The sequence below is a fragment of the Lichenostomus cassidix genome, chromosome 3, assembly GCF_008360975.1.
Source record: "Lichenostomus cassidix isolate B80296 chromosome 3, HeHo_3.0, whole genome shotgun sequence".
NCBI classification, from domain to species: Eukaryota; Metazoa; Chordata; class Aves; order Passeriformes; family Meliphagidae; genus Lichenostomus; species Lichenostomus cassidix.
Window position 1 is genome coordinate 39,457,296 of NC_139483.1, and position 22,462 is coordinate 39,479,757.

The 22,462-nt window shown below is 37.5% G+C and overlaps 1 protein-coding gene across 3 annotated transcripts in view; it reads left to right on the top strand.

The window, feature by feature from the left end:
- The window catches only part of SMOC2 (SPARC related modular calcium binding 2), a 139,852-nt gene that overhangs the window by 44,167 nt on the left and 73,223 nt on the right, over positions 1-22,462 (top strand). For all 3 annotated transcript variants that reach the window (XM_085055393.1, XM_085055392.1, XM_085055394.1), the window contains exons 3-5: positions 12,044-12,150; positions 13,274-13,373; positions 20,788-20,835. In XM_085055393.1, coding sequence (XP_084911519.1) covers positions 12,044-12,150; positions 13,274-13,373; positions 20,788-20,835 — 255 coding nt within the window. The remainder of the gene's footprint in view (positions 1-12,043; positions 12,151-13,273; positions 13,374-20,787; positions 20,836-22,462) is intronic.

The window sequence follows — 22,462 nt, forward strand, 5'->3', positions numbered from 1 at the left end:
GAAATTGCATGGGTAGGTCCTTGTTCTGAAGGACCATATCACTGGCAAGTCCAGAGCAACTCTTACACTTGTTATCTTGCAAGATTTCTTGTCTACTACAGTTTGATATTTTGAGTTAGAGATTATCAAATTAAGTCTAGTATTTCCTAACTGCAATCACGTGGTGCGGTGAGAATAGTGGTGATAGGGTGGGTTGAGTGAAAAAAAGGGAAAAAATGAAAAAAGCTTTACAATGCATAGAGGCCTCACACGCCATTCTTACCTATACCATCCACTCTTTTACTTCTGATGTCCATTTAGAGAAATTGGGCAACATGCAACCCTGCAAAATATTCACAGTTAAATCTTTTAACTTTCAGAGTAGCGTGGTGCTAGACAATGCAGTTCCTGACTGAAGTGCGGGGTGATTCCCAACACAAAGATCTTCTTTCTAAAATGTAAGAATAGCAGTGGTCATAAAGATTTACTTTCCCTTTCTCTCAGTCCTAAAGAGAGGGGCAGTGAGTGGAGTTCGGGGTGGGGGAAAGAAAACCCCAGGGACCACACCAATTCAACATCTAGGAGGCAATTTTCCACATCATCTCTCTCCATTAGCTCCTGCAAACCTCTGAAGCATCAAGACTGCTTCAAAGAGAGATTCTGTCTCATCTTCTGCCTGGATGAAATAGTATCCTCATTCTTCAGCCCTTTCATAGTAAACCATTGTATTATGTGATGGATCTATTTACTATGGTGAGCAAGGATAACATAATGAAGCTACCTGAGCCAAAGCTTTTGTTACACTCATGAATGACAGAGACAATTATTATGCACTTGGTATTTGTTCATTTTATACATTAGAGCATTATGCACCTTTATGGAAATTAGTTTTGAGTGTTTTCCTTAAGTGTTTTTTATACCATATTGAAAATATCATCTGCAAGAAACTTTCTTCATTAAGGTGAGAATTTCTCTCCTGAAGGTGTCCTCAGTGATGCTGTCAAGTTTTTCTGCAGTCAATAGCTGCAACTTGGAGAAGTGCTCATTTGCTGTTTATTTATTAATGGATAGAGTGTCGGTACAATTGTAGAATTGGAATTAGACACCTTAGGCACCTTAAGTACTGCTGGTAGCTGGTACACATCCTGTTCTTATCAATCAAATGATTTTTCCTGTGATTGGTAATAGGCAGATATTTGCCAATAATTTACTTGGTCAGTGTCAGCAAGAGACCAGTGCTCTTTTAATTTTACATTTTCATACTATTTTTTATTCAGTAAAGCAGTCTTAAATTTTGAAGTGACCAATGTGTGTATTCCTACTTGTGACTGCAATAATCAGAAATATTTCAAATGTAAAAACAACTTTTAGAGAAGAAAGAGATGATTCATTGGCCTAGCTGCAGTTTCAGTTTTAGCATTGCTAGGGCTACTTCTGATAGTCATATCAAACATTCTGAAAGAGCTAAGGAAGTCCTCTTATTAGGATGTTTTGAGACAGTTGCTTTTGAGTGGTGACATTTGTTGTTGCAGGCGATGCTTGATCAAAAAGCAGAGGGGTTTTTTAGTAAAGCCAACAAAAAAGTGGTGGTTTCTTCAGAGAACAACTTTGAAAGTTTCAGAATTTGCTTTCATTCTATGTGGGAAGGAAAACACATCCTTTTGGAAGTGTTTGTCAGTACCCCTGAAAAAACAGACACCCACCCTAACTCCCTATTAAAGCATTGGTTTTGAAACCAGTTTTGAACTTGCTAATGCAGGTAAAAGAGAAACAAACATGTATGTTCTGAAGGGAGAAAAGTGGTGATTCCTAGTGTAGACTTTACTGCTTTAAATCTGTGTCTGATAATCATCCACCATTGATCAAAAAAGGCAGCCTTAAGTCCGTCTCCTCCTGTCTCTCAAAAAAAATCCTTATTTACCTCACAGAAATCTTCTCTGAAAACTACACATTTCCAGGTACCATTTTAATTAGTTCAATGGTGACTAGTTCTTTGTTTGGTTCAGTCTGTTCAGTAGAAATCTAAAGACCTTGACAGTTTATGTTGACAGCCTTTTGGAATAATTTTGAGTCCATCATTTCTTGTTTATATATTCAGAACTGTGATTTCTTTTTACACCCATAAGGAATTTTGAACAGCTACCAGACTGATGTCTGCTTTCTCAGCTTCTTTTTTCCTGGAAAAGCCAAATTTAGATTGACTCTTTTTTCTCTTTCTCACCTGTTGTTAACCTTTTTTTCATCTATTTGGTATTAAACACTTGAATACTAAAATTACGAAGGGATAGTTTGCTCTGTGTGTGCTTGTTTTCCTTTTTATGTTCTCTGTGCTTGCTTTCCTTTCTAATTCAAGTTTCATTCACACCAACAGTGCTCAACCCAGGCAATTCTTTAACATTGCAAAGGTAACTATTTTTAGATCCTAGATCTTAAAAGATCACTGTAAAATGGCTGAATTTAAACAATTTTTTATCTTCTGTTCTAGTTCCTGATGACTGCACCAGAGAGCAAAACAGTTTAAACAAACCCGAATATGAATGAACCTTGAACCTTCCCCTCATTTCTAAAAGACAACCCACCTCTAACAAAATAAACATCAAAACAGACTGTTCTGATAGCTTTATTTTTCTGAAGACATTAGTTTTATAACTTTTTTTCTTTTTAAATCCACTTACAGCCATTGCTGGAATCCATTGCTAAGCTTGGAAATTCTATAAGAAGTTAAAATATAAAATTTTCAGCCTGCTTTTGGAATTTCTGAGATCTCAAATAATCTGTGTGGGCTGTAGATGAACATCCACATTTTTAGATACTTTTCCAAACAAAATTTGGACTCTGAAATTCTGGAGATTTGCCACTTGCTTGACACAGACATTTACTGTGCAACGAGATTACAGATCTAATAAATAAATGTATGTTGACAGCTGAGAAATACTACTTGTGTTAGGAGGACTGTTAAAATATCACCTGTGATAGGGATAAACCACATGCACACACAAGTGCTTCACAGTAAATCTGGCCCAGCATAGCCAAAGGAACAAATCATACAAGTAGTGGAAAAGCAATATAATTGCTTTTAAATTGCTCAGAGAGACACAGAGGCTATGTCTGCACAAATTAATTAAGCAGTGCAAGGACACAATATGAGCACCACACAGGGAAGATTGGAAGTGCTCCCTGTAGTACTCTGGGCACTGGCCAGCTGTGCATTCCTGAGGACTGTATCCATGTGGCTCAGGGAAAAGATGGGCCAAGGACTGTTCCCAGCAGGCAGCAAGGACAGAGCTGCCTTTTACAGGTTTAAGTGTTTTTTTTTTTTTTTTTTTGTTTTTTTTTTTTTTTTTACAGGTTTTTTTTCCTTTCTTCTTGTTTCTTAAATAGAAGGAAGAATACTAATTTCATTTCTCTGTTTTTAAGTGAATGTACCAGGCCCATAACTGGAGCTCTGGAGACTAATATTCTGAATATATTAGGCAAGTGGCTCAGTAATAATATTTGTTATTCTGACATTGTGTTCAATGAGAAAACAAATTCATATGCATTGTCTTGCCAGCATACCTCTACCCTAACACAGAGTTCTTAAAATATCCCAATGCAGGTACTTGGATTGTTCAGCTTCTCTACCAGTATTTCACTAAAATGAGACTCTCTAGTGGCTGAAGTTTTGGTACAAATTGTTGATCACTATAAAATCTCAATTGCCAGCTCACATCATATTTCCTTACTTCACTATCATCATAGTGCAACTTGGGTTTACAAGCAGCTGCTCAATTGGACTTGCACAAATCTCTGAGTGGTCCTTACTGAATGAAAATGGCAATGTAGGAGATTTACACAGTGATATTTAATTTCTAAGGGGCTTGGAACTGAATCTAGCTCGCACTGAGTATATGTATTCACTATTTGCAGCAGTGGCCCCAGCAGTGACTTACTGCTTTGTGATTACACCAAGGAGAGCCATCATTGTTACTCTGCAGCTATGTAGATCCCCTTTCTACATTGGAAACCCTAGGCAGATCATGTTTAGCTTAATTCATTTATGGTATGTTAAAGAGCCTTGCTGTTTAAAAAAGCTGTTCTTTTATGAGCTATCACAGATAAAACAAAAGGTACTGTCTTCATTCTCACAAGTCAAATAAAGAACCAAAACGCATCAAAATATGAGTGAAATTTCTCATAAAGCTGGTATTTTACTATTTGGTTTCCTTAAAGCAAAAAAAAAAGCTCAGCATTTGTTTCTTTAAATTAGGGCTTTCGGAAAGAGTGAAAAGTTTCACTCATTTGAGCTATTAGTACAATGAGTTAATGAACAGATTAAGAGCATGCTTAAATAAATTGAAATTTCTGCCTTTGGATAAACATGGTAATAGGATTTTCCCTTTGTGAAGAGAATGAAGGCATTGCTGGGCAGTAGCTGTTCTGAGCTCACAAATTACCCTTGGTCCCATAATTAATGAACCCAAGCATAATTTGGGGAAACATTACTGTTGCCTGTTAGCTGAAGGGCTGGGTTGTAAATGCTGGTCATGGTTTCTGAGTGCACACCTTTTCCAGCATTCCCATGGAGGCTGCCATCCCGCTCGGGTTTGCCTGTGAGCCAGGCGGTGTGAGCCAGGCGGTGTGAGCCTGACGTGTGCTCGCAGTGCCTGAGCACATCCCTCTCTCAGCCTGTGGGCACAGACCTTGACTTGGCCAGGGCACCTGCTGCCTGGATTGCAGCCCTGTGGGATGGGCTGGGGAGGGAGAACATGCTCCCAAGGTGTTTCATTTGGAGAGAAAAATGTAGTGAGTCGGTGTGGTTCGATTACTAACTGAAATGAGTGAAAATGGGACTGGACCTAGGTGCCAGTCTTGAGAATAAACCTGAGAAGGGTGAGACATTGCACAGTCTGTACATTGAAAGCAAGACAATTCTCACTTGTCCTCACCTCTCCCTTTTCTCCTCTCCCTTTTCTTTTTTCTCCTCATAAAAAATATAAGAGTGATGTAGGTTTTTTCATCATTTTGAAAAGTATATTAAAAAAAGAATGTATTAAGAAGTGGTACTAGCTTTGAGGTTTTTTTTGAAAATAAACCTTACAAAGGAGAAAATTGATTATAGGGCAGATTTTTGTCTTAAAATACTTTTGGCTAAGAGCTGTCTTCTCCTTTTTCAAACATATTTTCTCACTGTAGATGCTGTGTTTAATCTGTAGGATGACTACAGTTTTCCAGGCTATGATGCTGGCAATCCAGATACAAGCACTTGTCAGCTCCTATGTCATTTTGGTTTTGATTTCATTTATATTGTGTGTCAAGCTGTTACACATCAAGCCACCTTAGTAAAAGTATTGAGAAACAAAATATTCAACATCTCAGTGAATAAATGTACCTACATGTAGAAGTTACAGTTTATGTTATCTCTGAATGCAAGTGGAATTAGCTTCTGATTATGCTTTCTAGTAGGTATTTAATGGATATGAATAAAGTTTTAAGTATACTTTCCTTTTTTGTGGAATATCCTTTGCTCTTTTAAATGTGTCTTGTGGTGCTTAGAACACAGGACAAATAACACTGGAATAGTATCCACAATTTTCTGGAGATGGAATTTATCTCTTTTTAGAATACTCAATTTTTATTGATAATGTTTCTCCAAGCAGAATTTGCTGAAGCCAGACTGCACAGAAAAAATACATATAAGACCATTCTTATGGACAAAAAATGGGTCTTCTTAGAATCAAATATGCACTACAGCATTTATATGAAAGTAATCTTTTTGTTTTCTTTTGTGGAGTTTTCATTTCTGCTCATGTATTTTCAGTTTAAGTTTCAGACCTCATATAAAAATGAACATCCTAAAAGAAGTGAAGTAGAAAGTGCTGAAACAATAATACTGCACCAAAGACTAGGAACCACAAACAGTTGTAAACCCTCTCAGATTTTCAGTGCAAGAATTAGTAAACTGACTTCCCCAAACTATCAAATCTCTGCTTTGCTCAGAAAGCCTAGTGTAGTCTTTGGCATCTAAAAAATAAGAAAGCTGTTGCTTTGGTTTTTCTTGAAGTATTTGATTCAGTTCTAATCAGACCATATCTCTCCAAATGTGACTGTTAGCAAACTGAAATTGTGTGCCAAGAGGGAATCCAGCACAGCATTCCTTATTTTATCTTAGAGCTTAGCTATCTAAATTGCTGTGTGGTTGCAAAATGTGGGGGGAAAAAAAGAAAAAGAAAAAAGAAAACAAAGAAACCCCACACTGCCTGGCTCTGTCTGTTAGATGCCAATAGAGGAGAGCTAGGATTGCTCTGCTGTTTTGTTTGAATCCAGAATGCAGCAATAAAAATAAATAGTGGAAGAGTTGGCCAGCTCTTGTCACGAAGCAGCAAGTCTTTATTTTATGGCTCTGTCAGGCCTGAATGTCTGTGCTGACATCCTTTCCAACCCAAGAGGCTAATATCTCTGCATCTTTAAAACTGATACTTTTCAGCATGTATAGCTTGCTATGTGTTTCCTATCACTAGAGGCCACAGCTTTTTACCTTTTTCCTGTTAGACATGATCAGTTCTTTGGAATATTCAGTGACCTAGGTCAAACATAAGGGGAAATGATCATGATTTTTTTATTCCATACAAACCAAATGGTGTCTTGTGTTCTGAATAAAATTTTTATGCTATATTAACTACAAATTAAAACCATTTGGTTTTGTCGTATCACTACCAGATACCAAAAGGGTATAACAGTGGGAAAGAAGCACAGAAGCAGAAACAAATTTTGGTCTGTTGTTAGGACAATTTAGTCAAGTGCTCAGGTGAACAGCTAACTTTAAACAGCTTGCTGGACTTCACATTTACAATTTTAAGGACAAGTGTATACAGATACTCTGGCAAAATCGAGGTGCAGAGGGAAATAGTGAAAGGTCTTTGGATTATCCGTGTCTATGCTAGGTCTGCTTGTTCACATCTATGGGACTTTATAAAAGCTTTCTCTTTAGTGTAAGAGCAGCTGTCTGTGGGAAGTTCTCAAAGAAACTTCTTCAACTAATTAAATTAAACACTTTTAGTGTAGTTTTTACAAAGTAGCAAATGTTTCTGTTTTCTGTAAATATTCATTCAACAGAATATTGCATCAATAATAAAATAACTAAGTAAAGGATGGAATATATTTTGTGCATACATAGCAAGGTCGTGTCACACACAGTAATCTTTCTGGAAGCATGCAAAATTTGCTCCCTGTATTTGGGCTGAGAAAGGTATTTTTTTTCTTACTGAGATACACAGCAAACCGATAAATACCAGATGAAGTAAACTGAAACCTTTGCAAGAGATTTATCTGTACTTTTGGCAAGCTGTTTACTTTTTCATGAGAGAATATTGGTTAAAACTCGCTTTAGAGCCCCAAAATTCCTGTAAATCAATTGTATTGAATGTCACCTTAGAGATGGTGTTTACACCCTTGATGAGTTTGTCATTGTTATAATGATAAACTTCTACTTTGCAGTAATAATCTTCTCTCTGTTTGATATATTATTCAAGGATTAGCCAGCAGAGTCAAAGTTGGTGGATGTTTTTTTCCCAGAAGCTCAGTGTTTTTGGAGCTGTACTGTTGGAAATAAAGCATAAAATGAGATTATCTCCAAGTCAGGCTGGTGCTGTTTATGAGGTTAACTCTGTTTCCAGAATTTCCTATTGACTTCAGTGCTATCTCAGGAAGATCCTGCAGTGATGTAGTGGCACCCCTTAACTTCATAGGTGAAAGTTTTCTGTGTTTCACATAGAAACTTAGATCAAAATTAAGATGGCTTCATTTTTGCTTGAGCTTTCTCATCACTGGTCTCCATTGGAAGCCCGAATTGTCACCAGGGCAGTTCAGAAAGACCTGCCCAAACAGCTACAACTCTCTGCTCCTCAGTTCTGTGTATTTCTCTCTGCTCCCCAACTCCCATTTTTGTCTTTAGTTATATATCCCAATGTGTTTGTCTTATTAAACCCCTGGTTGCTTTTGCAGTCCTGGTGCTAAGTCTGGGGAGTTTGACAGCTCACAGAGTCCCAGTGAGCTGATTTAGGGTAAACTCATGTATCTTCATGGTCAATTTCTATGCCAGGAGATTTTTTTTTCCAATTCCCTGCAAGGTTGTGGGATGTAAAAGCCCATTTACTTGGAGTTGATAGGAAAAAGTCTCACTGAGTTAGCCATTGACATAATTCCAAATGACAAGCTGGACAGGCATATCTGCAAAATTAGTTCTTCTCATTGTATGGCTAGAGGTAAATTAGGCCTACTTTAGCCAGATTTTAACAGGTCTTAGAACCTAATGGTCTTTTCACCAGGTTGTATACCAGATTCCAGCTTGAGCCTGCTGCCTTCCTGATTAATACTTCAGTTAGGAGGAGAAATAAAGTATAGTGGGAATTCTAGTAAGAAACCAATAACAGTTTCAAGCCCCTTATTTTTCCACTAGAAAGTTCCAAAAGTTTAAACAAAAACAGATTTAAAAAAAAAAAAAGGCTTTGCAGCTTACACAGTGCTTGTCATCCTTCCAAAACCTTGCAGCCTCAGAGTCCCCTCTGCTCTCAGGTTTGTCACCAGAGGGACAAGGCTCACCTCATAAGAGTTTACCTCACTTTTGTCAGGGACAATGCTGAAAAATCAAAAGCTGCGAGCTGATTAATCAGCGCAAAGGTACCAGGCAAGTCCTATCACCTTTCATTCTCAGTCTTCATTTCAAAATAACCAAGGTCCATCTTGATCTGAAAGGTTACTGTTCTAGATAAAGAGCAAAGTTGAATCTGTGTGTGAGACACTTTACTGGTATCCTAGTTAGATGTATTTATTTATGTATTGGTTTATTTATATAAACCTAATCCTGGCAAACCACAGAAGCCTAGACTCATCCTACTAATTTGAGATTCATGTGAGTCATCTTCATTAGCTCCACTCCTGCAAGGTGCACAGAGGGGCCTGGAGACAAGACTTGTCTGGCTGCAGTCAAAGGACACTTTGTGCAGTGAATCCCAGGTTTCCCTTTGCTGAATGATCATGAGCAAAGGCCCTGTGGAAGGTTTTTTTTTCCCTAGGGATTAGGATGTCACCCATCACTCTTTATGCATGTTAGGAGCTGCAATGTTTCCCTGCAACTATCCCTTGGCTGGTACTTTGATGTGAGCTCATGTTTCAGCCTTTCTCACAGTCCTGTCAGGAATTAATTTTTTAATCCTTTTTCAGCTGTTATTTTGCATAAATATATAGCCCTTAACTGTCTTGGATCCTTTTTCTTTGGACAAATTGTTGGAAATTGTGCAACAGATTTTGAAGGTATCGCAACCAGGGCACAGAGGCAGATGCTCAGATGGTGTAATCTTACAGATTTATTAAAAATATTGTAATTTCTTTTATCTTCAGTGACTTTTTTTTTTCCTTTGGAAAGTATTTAGCTCCTCTGAAGTAATAATTTAATGGCCATTAATATTTTGAGTATGAATGTTTTTGTATGTCTTGTTTTTATCTTGATCACCCAATTACATTTCTCCTGTTAGGTTTGGACCTCATCTCTGTGCCATAATTATTCTTCTGCAGTAACACCTTGGTAAAATAAAAAAACAGAACTGGAAGTAATATTTTGACTGTACACGGATTCAGACGCTTAACTTGATAAGAGATCTTCCTCATGGTTTTATTTTGAGTATACTGAAGCACAGTAATGCCCAACAGGTTTAAAATGTTTCCATGGTTATATAATACAAAATAAGACTTCAGATGTGTATTTTATATTCCAATAAATTTGGTGACTGTTGATTTTAAAGCATATTAGATCATCCACGAATAGGAGGCCTTTAGAGCATCAGGCTGTTTAGGAACAAGTGGTGGACAGTTTTTGGAGAACTTCTCTCTCTTGGCATATTTTCATGATAATTCATCTATTTAAGATAATTTACAACCCTTCTGGTACTATACCAGAGATCTTATGTGATGGAATTTATATCACTTTTCCTTTTAGACATTTAAACCACATGTCATTCTAGAAAAACGAGGACAGAGGTCCAACAAAGGAGTGATTTATTTTCAGTTAAAATACTAGCTACATTAAAACCACATGTTATTAAGTACTGTATAACCAAACCATGCTCAGAAGAATGCTTACGACATCAAAGCTTGCTTAAAATGTTTCTTTTTATTCCACCCCCCCCCAAAAAAAACCTTCTGCAGTGCACACATTAACAGATTTTACCTGAGCTGCACAGTACATAGGATATACGTCTCCCTTGGAGAAACAAACAACTAAAGTGCCATAGTACAAATTAATTCAGGTCCTTATTATTTTTCTTCCTCACATTTCTGGATGGCTGAACTTTGTGTCCCTTTCAGGTATCGCTGCATCTCTTTGAGTATCCTTCCTGAAACAGCCTAATACAATTAATGTTGCTAAGGCTGAAACATAGTTTTTCAAAGTGAAACTATTTGCAATTGGGGCACATTAGCAACCTTAACTCTCATAATGCTCCTGTGAGAAGAGCAAAGTAAGGCACAGAGCCAGTGCACATGAATACAGGACCAGGAGGGAAATGGGAAGATTAGAATTAAAGGGCCCCAATTTTGTTTTCAGAATGCAGGTGCTGAGGACCAGTTTATGTCCTCATTATGCTACACTTCCACACCAGGTTGCCTAGGACTTGAAGGGATTTTTTAATGCTTATGTTGCCAGGCGAGTTGTCCAAAGCTCTGAGGAGATGTCTGGCGAAGGATTTACCCTGTTGAAAGGAAATTCTGCCATTCCACCATGTTTGCATGCTGGTTCTGTCAATGTGTGTCTGGATCGTCCTGCACAGTGGGTGCTTGAGGGGCTGGGAACTCAGCTGATTCACCTGGGGATACCAAACCCTGTCAAGGGCTGTTGCCTCCCTGTTCAGATTCTGTTCAGTGTGTAACTTGCATGGACTAGAAAAGCTGTGCCCATGCTTTTGAAGAACTGCACAAGCATTAATGAATCACCACAATACTCCTGTCTCACAGGTCAGTTTGAACTTTAAAATGGGATTAGCCAGTTTCTGTCAGTCTTTAAACAAAACAGGGATCAGAAGCAGCAAATTTCCCTGCTTGTATGTTTGAAATCATTCTAATTCAGATGTTATAGTCACATCTTGAAATCATTAATACTACCTTAAGCTTGCCTGGTATTCTCATTTTTCCTGAAATTGCTTAGCTCAAGCAGATTCTGAAGTTTTGACTATGCATCAGCAACATGCTAAAATTTGTAGTGTAAAAGGTATACTCATGTTATGTGTCTTTTTTTAGCCCTTGGCTGCCTTACTGAAATAAAGTATATGTGGCAGAGAATGTAATTAGACAATAGAAGCTCCACTGAATTAAAGCTGGCTGGTTTGCTGACTTGTCCTGGATGGAGACCAGTACCAAGTAATGAAGGAGATGGTGCAAGAAATCTCACAGCAGACAAAAAAGGACCATATGGTAGACTTGATGTGCCATGCTTAAATCATGAACTGTCATATTAAATTTTAGCATAATACAAATCAATCACTTCCAAAATTATTATTGAATCACCTTCCCAATAATTACCTGCACTGTACAGTATATTTTATTTTTTTCTGCCAGCCTGGTGGGGACACCTGTAGTCACAGCTGAAGTTGCTGCCTAACTGCAGTGAGTTGAAAGTACAAGGCAGCTGCTCCTGCTGCTTCATTCACCTTTCCTGGAGCTCTAGAAAGCTGTTGCTGCCACCAGCTCTGAAAGAATATTGTGGGGTGCAGTATGACACATATTGCTGTGTTAAATTGAGTAGAAAAACCCTGTTTGTGCTTCAGTTCTTTGGTGGAATTTGGAAAAGAAAGCTTGTCTCTCCAGGCATCTCTCCATTTCATTTCCCACTTATAGATTATTGTCCAGAATTATTGTCCTGCATTGATTTTCTTCCCTAAAAATAAAGCAAGTTGATCGTACATTTTCACTTACTAAAATTCTGGTTCCCTTTAAATGACCCTCAGAGCTGTCTTTGTTTTCCATGATATAGCTGATCAACTATCTTTTCTTCATATTTCATCATCCAACTGACTTATCTTTTCCCTTTTTCTAGATGTTTCCAGATGTGTGGCTGAGAGGAAGTACACCCAAGAACAAGCTCGCAAAGAATTTCAACAAGTGTTTATCCCAGAATGCAATGATGATGGCACGTATAGTCAGGTTGAGAAATTTTCATTCAGTATCTTGCATGACTGGAAAGTAAGAATATGTGTGTTTCAAAAAAGTGAAGAAGACACAAATGTAATGAAAGGAAATGTAATTTCATAATTAAATGTAATTTGTTCCAACACATCAAAAAAAAAAAAAAGGGAAGGAAAATCTGTGTTATGTGTGGAGTCCTTGTTCTCTTTTTCACAGTTGGCCAGCAAAAGAGGCAAACATTACCACTGTTCGTGTAATACACTCCCTGTTCTTGTAAAATGAGGCAGCTGAGTCATTCTTGTAGCCCCCTGAATACTCATCAGATGGTAAAATGCTTGGAATTTGTGATCTGTTCCTGATTTGAACCAGAAATCTTGCAACCGGAGTCCATGTCTTAAAAGCTAAAGCATGAATCATACAGAATCCTTCTGTATTCTCTGCTGAAATTCTTCACAAGAATATGGTCTGAGACTAATTTACTTAGATCACGGAATTCAGAAGGAACACAGTTAGACGTTTATCCTGAGGTACATAATCCAATCACAATCACCTTCTGCCACCTCTGTACTGCGTTTTGGTTGTGGAGTTGTGCAGAAGACAATCTTTCTCTTTTTAAGCATGATGAGGGAAGTGATATTGGCCCTTAGAAAATATAATGCAATTGATTTCTGAGAGGAATTCCAAGAGTTTCCTTTCTGACAGCTTGGGATATGAATAATGCTGGCAGAAGCACTCTGTCCTGCTCCTTCAGTGAGTGGAACAATATGTTCTCTATGTGGAAAAAAACTCAGGATTGCTTGTTTCAGGAACAGTTTATGTGTCCCTTGAGTAACTTCCTTGTGAGGTTTTTATAACACCTGCACCTCACTCATGTAAGACAGGGTGTGTTGTTTACACAACCACATATTTCAATAGTTTTCTCTTCCATTTGATTCTGAAGGACCTACCACATTTCACTTGAAATCTGCTTTATGCTAAAAAATAATGTACAGGACTGAGATTAGGTCCATTGTGGTTTATTGCTCTAGGTTTTGTCAACATAGTTTGCTGGATAAGTCTTTTGTGCTCATGTGTCATGAATGCCATTGGATAACAGGCATATGCCTGACAATCTGCACATGGCTCTTGTTGTTTCTGACAGGTTCAGTGCCACAGTTACACTGGATACTGCTGGTGTGTCACTCCCAATGGTCGTCCTATCAGCGGTACTGCTGTGGCCCACAAAACTCCCCGCTGCCCAGGTAAATCTTGTCTGGTTGGCCAGGTTATGACAGTGTGTCATGAATAGCAGAGCCATCTGTGACATCTGATTAGACTTAAGCAAAAGAAGATTTCACTGGAAGAGTGGTTCAGCCCAGAAACAGGTGCTGGTGGAAGCTCTGGATGCCCCATCCTTGGGGATTGGTAAAATTCAGCTGGATGAGGCTCTGAAAAAGTTGGTCTAGCTTTTCATGTAGCTGTGCATGAAGTCTGAGTTAAGTGCCTCTTTAAGCCTTCCTGTGATTCTACGATCCATCTACTTTATTTGCACATTAATCTAGCTATTGAAAGTTTTCTGCAGTGGCTATTTACACCATATTAATGAAGCCAGTGACTGAATTGCTGATATAGCACTTTATGTTATAAACTCTCTTGCACATAAACTCACTGGAAGAAAAATTCAGATGGATTTGCCTTTTTTGATAATTCAAATATTTAGAGTACAGGAAACAATGTAGTGGGAATACCTATCTGTAACATAGCCCAATGAACAAGCTCCCAAAGCACATTCCATGAATGACCAAATCCGGAGGAGAAATAAGAATTTTAAAAAAAGCATTAAGAGCATAATGAAATAATTGCCTGCAGAAATTAATTGGCAAATCAAACTCACTGCCTTGCGTGCTGCCTTTTGTCTTTTATCAGGACAATTAACAGGTTCTGTTTTTTAGGGTTTTGCTTCTGGCCCTATTTCATTAATATTAATGATGAATATAAATCCCAAGTGTATAAATGGTTGTCAGAATCGCTGTTCACCCCCCTTGAGGTTGATAGAATTGCACAGAAATAGCTCTACAAATATTTGCACACTCGATTTATTGCATAACTATTTGTGCTGCAGCCCCATGCTCTGTGAGAAAGTGGATAAATAGCTTTAAATAGCCAATCCTGTAATGTGAATGAAGCTGAAAAAGAAATAGGATCAGGGAATTCACCTGTCCTGATCTACTTCAATCATTCAAGCACAATATTGATGTTTTTACTAAATAGATGGAGGAAGGAAGAGACCACTGAGAAAGTTTCAGCAAAGTTTATAGAAAATTAATTTTGTTTTTAAGGTCCTTCTTAGTTAAAACGACTTGCAGAATCCTTCAATTATCTTGCCTGTAGGTGAACTTTATGCAGAAATAATACTCTTCAGAATGTTCATTTTAATCCAGTCTGAAAAGTCTCTGTGAAAAAAAAAATTCAACTGTGAAAAATAACATAAAATATTATATTTGGAGTTAGATGAACTTTAAAGTCTCTTGCAAACTGTTCTGTGATTCTACAATGCTATGGCTAGGACAGCTCTTTTGGGCTTCAGTGTAATTTTGGTTAGAGATGTTTTTACATGTCCACAGACAGGGCTTCTTTCAGAGTGCACATTTGTTTCTTTCCTAAAAATCCATTTTTAGCTTCCTCCCTGCCTGTCCTTTCACTGACATCAGTGAAAAAAGGGTTATGCTGATGCTGAAAGTTCAATAAATAATTTTTTTCAGATGTCTCATAACACATAGCACTATTTTGGCTCAATATGTTGTTGAATTACTTGCTATATTTTTACTTTTTGTATTTGAACTGGTATTATGGAGGACCAATTGCAGTGTAGTTCCCAGATAGTTAATTGATTAATATGAGAATTATTCTATATCTGTATGGGAACCTAACCCTAGTTCCTCCCAAAGGCATATTCATGTGCAAAGCAGATAAACTGTCAGACTGCTCCAGCTCATTTTTGGAGGGGTGGGAAGAGAAGTTATTTTTACAGAAATGCTAAGGTGAAGGTCATAGTAGTACTAAAGCTGAATTTAGTAGCTTAGAGATGAATAAACTGCTCCAGGGAGCAGGTGAGTATGCAGTCTGATTTTGAGCCATGGGAAGATTGTGGGTAATGTTTCAGTTGTTATGAGACCCTGCGGGATTAACTCTGCACATTTTGTCCCCTGCTTGTATCAGTGTTCTCCTGTTTTACTGTTCACCACTTCTCCTTTGTCCCTCAGGAAAGAAGGCCAGCTACATCAGAGTTTGGAAGTAAGACTTGAAATGCTAGGGGATTTTGCAGTGGTATTGACTAAGGACTCAGTTTTGAGAGATCTGGAGAAACCTTCTCATTCAGCAGAGAAAACAGCTACAGATTTTTCTCAGAAAGTTATGTGGTATAATAAGGCAAAACTTAGTTTGTATATTGCAAAATGAAAGTCTGATGCAGAACTGCACCCTTTTCCTATTTCCCAGTATATTTTCAAAATTACCATCTGTTTAGGATAAGAGAGGGGTTTTTTTTTGTCCCAAGACTGTTGATGTTTTCCAGATCACTATTGCTTTCCTTTTGTACTTTTTTATTTAGTACAACTATGCACAGGAATTAAAATCAAAACTTTAGTGGGTCAACTGAAGTTGAGTAGATGTTTTCCTGTTTTTGTCACTATTACAGAGATGTCCTTTCTGTCAATACTCTTGTCCCTTGTCAGTCCAATACATTGTGTACATTCGTGCTAGCCTGAATGCAGGAATTGCCTCACTATTTTTGATATACATGCAGATCTCCTGCAGCAGTGGCACCCTGACACCATCATGTTTCTGTATTTTCACTTGTTTCTGTTTATTCTGCAGGCTGGATTCTAAAGGTATTTCAAAGACATTTATGCAGATTTCTCAGTTGGCCTGTACCATACCTTTTTCTCCCAAGATCACTTTTGCCACCTTTTCCTTTTAGAGGAAAAATCTGTGTAGACAATCAAGATGATTTGTAATGATTTTCTCATAGGTAATATGCTACCACGGAATGTGTAAAAATGTCTTGTTTTAATGAAAATGTTCAGTTAATTTTCAGTTCTAGGTTAGGACATCAGCAGCTTCAGCTAAGGTTCAAATACATGTCTAATCAAGTGTTCTATTCCTAAATTACAGGATAGATTCTTACCTTTCATTTTCTCTCTGTGAAACTGCCTTTGACTTGGATGCATACACAGATATCAGAAAGAAGACCTAAGATTTTAATAGAGGAAATATGGAGCAGAATTTAGGATGGGCAGTTAGGAGTTTGGTTTACCAATTCCAACCCCTGTCCATGCTTCATATTTACTGTGTGATATTTGGTTATGTGAAACACATCTCTAACTGTTAATGTTGGTTAGCTGAATAATGTGGTGTTTCCTAAAGTTATCTCAGGTCCAAAAAGTGTTCCATGTGTATTTTTTATGTATAAACAATAGCTGCCTAAGCCATTTTTTGCTCACCGTGTTGTTCTTCTTGCTCTTATTTAAGCTGCCTTCTGTGCTAGAGATGTAAGATGTGGAAGGATGAAAGTCATAAGCAACATTAAAAACTCTCCAACTGTTCTGTGTAAACCTTTGCTTTAATTACTACATCTTTACCTGAAAGAGGCTCTTCTTCCATCCTTTCCAGTTTTTCCCACATCAACATTTGGTATGCTAAGACACACATGATAAATCTCAGAATGCTGTTCCACTCCATGAAAATAGTATTCACTATTGCAGGAGGAATAGTGAGAGGGACAGTAAATCAAACACATTCCCATGACGGCATTAAAAAAAACCTCCTTAGAAATGATGAATGTCTCCCAGTACTTTCACTAAAGAACACCAGACATAAAAAAGGGACATTTTTACAACTCTGCATCTCTGATTATCAGCACTGTGGGGAGCTACAGAAATTCCATAGGCAGGGAGTCCTGGGAAATGGGGCAGAAGTTGAGAAGCAGGTGTTAAATATCATTGGAAAATACAGTGTTTGCCTGTTGTAGGGGGTTTATGCCCTATTAAATATGCTGGAATCCTGTCAGCGAGATTGCAGAGGTATGGAGAAATGTTTTATTCTCCTGTGAAGTAGTTTTGCTACCATTTGATCAAAATGGCATGATAATCTTTTATGGCCAAAATACAAGAACCTTTAGAAATTTGGAGCCCTCCCAGTATAGATAGTGTGATGAAAAAATATATTTGAGAGAGCAGTGAACTTTTAAAATTTACATTAATATTTTTTTTGTTACCTGGAGAAAAACATCCATCCTTGAATCATGTAGATATTCTCTCTCCATACGTAGTGCTTTCCCTACTCATGCACAGTCAGACACAACCTTAGGTGAGATAAGAAGAGCAAGAGAAGTTTACTTTTCTTGATATCTGCATTCAGTGATTTCATGTCAAATATCCTTTAGTAGGAGATCAGAAATCATTATCTAAACTAGATAATAATAGACTTTCACCTTCTCTTTTAAAGGCCAGTGCCCTATGATCAGAACTGTAGAAAATTGATATGCTAAAATCATAAACCAGGAAACTCACATCACATTCCCTGGAAGAATTATTTTGCCTCAGATGCTGTTAGAGTGAAATTGGATGGAATTTTGGGGTTTGCAATGGACTAAGGCATGAATATATCTGCCATTAAAAAAAAAAAAGTTAATCAGAATCATAAACAGATAGATGGCTTAGCAAACGCACAAGCTTGAATGGTAGTAAATTCTTCCTGTTAAAGTAATACTGTTGGATCTAATATCCCTCCTTGTCCTCCATCATTCATAAAGATATTTATTTATGTGGTGATTTAGTTGCTTACAGTGTACTGAAAACCTGGCAGCCAATTGCATTTGTCTAACTTTTAGATAAGTTATAAGTTTCTGGTTTTGTTTCTTGCCTAGCAGAAAATGTGGGAATTAATCTTGATATTGCAGACACAATTTCCTAAAAACTTGCAAATGTAATTTCCTATTACCACTTAAGCTAGAAGGGCTTCTACCTTAAATATATTCAGAAAATGGCAGGGAAAAAATCCAAACTCTATAACTTCTTACTTCAAATTTGGAGACAAGAAAGGTTTCTGCTGCATAAATGGAACATTTCAGGTGGAACAATATGAAGAGCACAGGTTTTCCTTTGTGGGAAACTCTGTGAATATTTTTGTTGACTTCCTAAGATTGTTAAAAAAATTATTGTTAGCCCAGTAACCCTAATTTTCATAGAATTAATCTAATTTCTTACTGAAGTTAGATTCAGTATGATAAAGTTAGTTTTTAGTACTAGTAAAAACTCTCATCTTCCATACATTAATTTTTCCATGAAAATTTAAGGTAAACCCCCCCCTCAAATTTGTTTCTCCCTGACTGTAGTCATTCTCACCATTTCTCATATAGATGAAGTAATGTGAATGGGTCTGGAAAGATTTTTCTGCATTTAGTTTTAGATGTAGAATATTATATACATTTCACCAATATGTTTAATTACTCATGTATGAACTGAATTTAAAGTTCAATTTATACTAGTAGTTCTGACTGTACATAGAGAGACAACATTGTTGCCAAACTGGGGTTTTACATAACTTTCAGTTTGGTGCAGAGGGGGCATCAGTGGCAGTTCATCACACATGTTTTCCCTGCTGAGACATCATTTCTATCCCCAAACTGGAAAACTGTTTAAAATGCTTGTGTGACTGAGAGTCAGGCCTAAAATATCTGGATTTGCAAGACTATTATAATTATAAGCCCATGCATCAAAATGAAGTTCAGAAACTACAGAGTTAATTGTAACTGGATGAAATTTGAGGAAAGATTGGATCACTGGTATTTAGTGCTTTTAGAAAAACCTGTAATTTTGTATGCAGCACTTCCGAACGCTGGAACGTCTTATTTGAGTTCAAGCTGAGCCTTTTATCAAAAGCAAGCCAAGCACCAAAAACTCGTATCTTCTGGCTTCAGCATAAATACAAAATCTGCCTCCTCTTGAGAGTGAACAACATGGTTAGTACTGGAGTCTATTTACAACAAGCTGTCCCAAAGATCCTTGGATACAATTCCTACAATGATAGTGAATTTATTTTTCCTGCCTGAAGTAATATTATGCACCACTAAGTTTATTGAATTTCTGGTGACTCAAACATAATATAATAAAAATACACTAAAATACACTATCCTCATAAAAGGAAACAAGTCTAAACAAGGATATTTTTAATATGGGTATGTAAAGCTGTAATATGGATATACAAAATGTATTAAGAGCCGAATCCATCAGAAGGTTACCAGCTGGGCTGCATTGCCATGTATTCTTTTACATGGCCTTTAAAATCATCAGGGCTGATTTGCAATGTAAGGCATCTTCCCTCTGGCAGACTCCTTGTCTAAACTTCCTGCTGAAGTAACCATCATTTCAGCATGGTGAGCAAGGCCTGTGATTTAGTGGGTTCTCTTATTTAAATTGTCCTTTTAGAACACAATTATTGTGCTGAGAGGTTTGGGTTTTCTTTAGTTTGTTTTAAATACAGTGAATGTAGTTATTCCAGGGGGAATAAACTAAGAAAACTAAGGCAACTAAATTATTTTACACACATACAATCATCTGTCAGATGTGTCAGATGTGTGGTTTGGTTTTTTTTTCATTATAGCAGGTGTATGTTAGAAGAGATTATGTGGTAAGAATTGAAAGCCTGCATGGTTTTTTGAATTTTGATCACTCCATGGGGCTCTTCAGAAGAGAAAAATACCACTTTTAAAGGTGAATTTTAATACAACAGAGATAAGTTGTTAAAAGTGGCTAGGAATTAGAATCATAAAAATGGATGTAATAATGACACGCAAGTAATAAATAAGGAAGGATTGCTATTTTAAACCCTAAGGAAAATTGCCTCCTTTAAAAACTGCCAAGAAAACGAGTAGGTTCTCCATTTCCTGATGGCTTGAAAGCAAGGGTGGATTCTGGGTTGGTTTCTAGGCTGGTAGAATAAGCTGTTAAAACCAATCTCCTGTAATCTTGACTCTCTTCTCGCCTCTGCTGTCTCTTCTCCCAAGGGCCACAGCTCTGGAGATGTCCTGAGCCCAGCTCCAGCTCAGGGTCAGGATAAGGCTTCGTGCTCCTGCCACTCCAGCACACAAACACCCTCCCACGCCAGCACAGGACTTCCACAAGGCTTTGTGTGAAGTGTTTAAAGCAGAAAGGGAGTTTTCACTCTGAGCCAGGCCTGGGCTAGAGGCTGAGAAAGCTCCTCAGAGCAGCTGAGGTGCGAGGGCAAGATGGAGCAAAGGGAGGGAGCTGCCCTGGACGAGGGACCACGAGGGAGAGGTGATGCTGCTTCCTGCAGAACCTGTCCTTGCTGGGGCAGTGGGGAAGGGAAAGCGGGATGCTGCAGCAGATGAGCTTGCTCTGGCACTTGTACCTCTGTAGTGTTTAATGCTACCCCTTTCTCAGGTCCTGTGTTGGCCAAGAGTTGCAGTCTGGCTGTGTATGGATTGTACACAAATGCAGAAGTCAGGCAAAGCTAAAAGCTAAAAAGGAAGAATTTTGCTTGTATCTATTGCTGTAATGTACAAAAATGAATCATCAAAGCTTAACTGCATTTCTTAAATAGCATATTAGAAGTGAAAAAATTATTTTTCTGGTTAATTCCTTTTTTCAATTGCAGGTTCAGTGAGTGAGAAGCTGCCACAACGAGAAGGAGCAGGCAAAACAGGTAAATATCTTAGTTGGCCTTTATATGGAAGTTAATGTAAGTGTGGGAAACTACTGTAGTTTTCCATATATTTAAATTATCAATATAAATTTGTGATGTATTATAGCTGCATATATAATATATATGCATGCATACATGTTACTCATTTTATGTTTGCATTGTAGTAAACTTAGTAGACTTGTAAGTATAAACATATATATGTATGCATGTATTTTTATATATATATATGTATGCATATACACTACATTTTTCTAGTCTCAGTCCTACAGATTTTTCAATATTTTACTGTTTGGAAGACAAATTTTCCTTTGAAAATCTATATTCTGAAATATTTTCCCATATTTTTTGCTTTTTCTGGAGGACAGATTATTCTGTCTGTTTGATAAAGACAACATCCTGCAGTCCCAAAATCTTGGGAACTGGATTTCTCACTTTATTTCCATAGCAATCAGTGTTGAGTCATCTTGGACCCAGCGCTTTGCTTTATATTGTGATTAATTCATCTGATGGCTTATATTTATGGCCAGAAGACTGTTGTTGTTAGATATAAATCATGATGTATATCTTTCTGGCAGGACAAAATCTGATGTGAATACAACATAGCCGGTAGATTTAAAAGACTGAGATGTCTGTGCTCTAAACAAAATTAAAGCTTACACTTTCCAAACACTTGAAAGAATTTTAGATTTAGCTGGAAACAACATCCTGAATATTTCTGTCAGTTACAATCCATAAATTAATTGTAGAGAAGTTGCTAATTTTTATTCCAATGTTAATGCTTATCCATTTGGTGCACTGTAAATATAATTGATTTTTTTTTTTTTTGCAGGAGCTTTTGCAGTACTGCAGTAAACCTAACATTTAAATATAGTTCTGTTAGGATAAAAGAATCAGTACTTCTTTAAGGCTAATAATTACAAACTACTGAAAAATAATTCCTTCATGTATTTCCAGACAAATTGTGGGTTCCACTAACCTTAGGTTGCCCATTTGCTTCAGGTCTGGACTTTCATTTTCAGCTTTGAACTGAACAAACTATCCTGTATATAAAACTTGTCTGGAATCCTTTATTTTTGTTTGTGGCCATGGTGGCTGAGCTGCTGAACCCTGAATGAACAGTCAGAGAAAAAGGAAATGAACACAATTTATCAAATCTCCCTTCTTACCACGTATAATTTTGTCTGAAGTGACATGATTGCATTTTACTCATGCCCTGTTTTTATTCTCCAGCACAAGCCTGCAGCATGGAAGGTTTCTGACCTGGTTCCCAGGTGGTCCCTGCTTCTTCTCAAATGCTGCTGTCTTCCCCTCCTCACCCTTCTTCCAGATGGCTACTGCCTCATGCTTTAAATAATGTTTTCAGAGGCATCCCAAATTCTTTGGAGACCGTCACAGAGTAGGGAACAAGATCAGCTGAGTTAAGGAGCTGTGTTTCATCTTCACCACCAGTGTAGTAAAACACATTTTGTAGCTCAGCTTGCAAGGGCACAGTAGTATTTTTTGAAACAAATGTTAACACTCCCTGCTCATATTTCCTCTGCGTGTTCCTGTGGACTAACTAGGAGCATGTGCCCACTTTGTAGCCCAGCAAGATTAGGCTGGTTCACAATGCTCTCAGTGTTCCAGA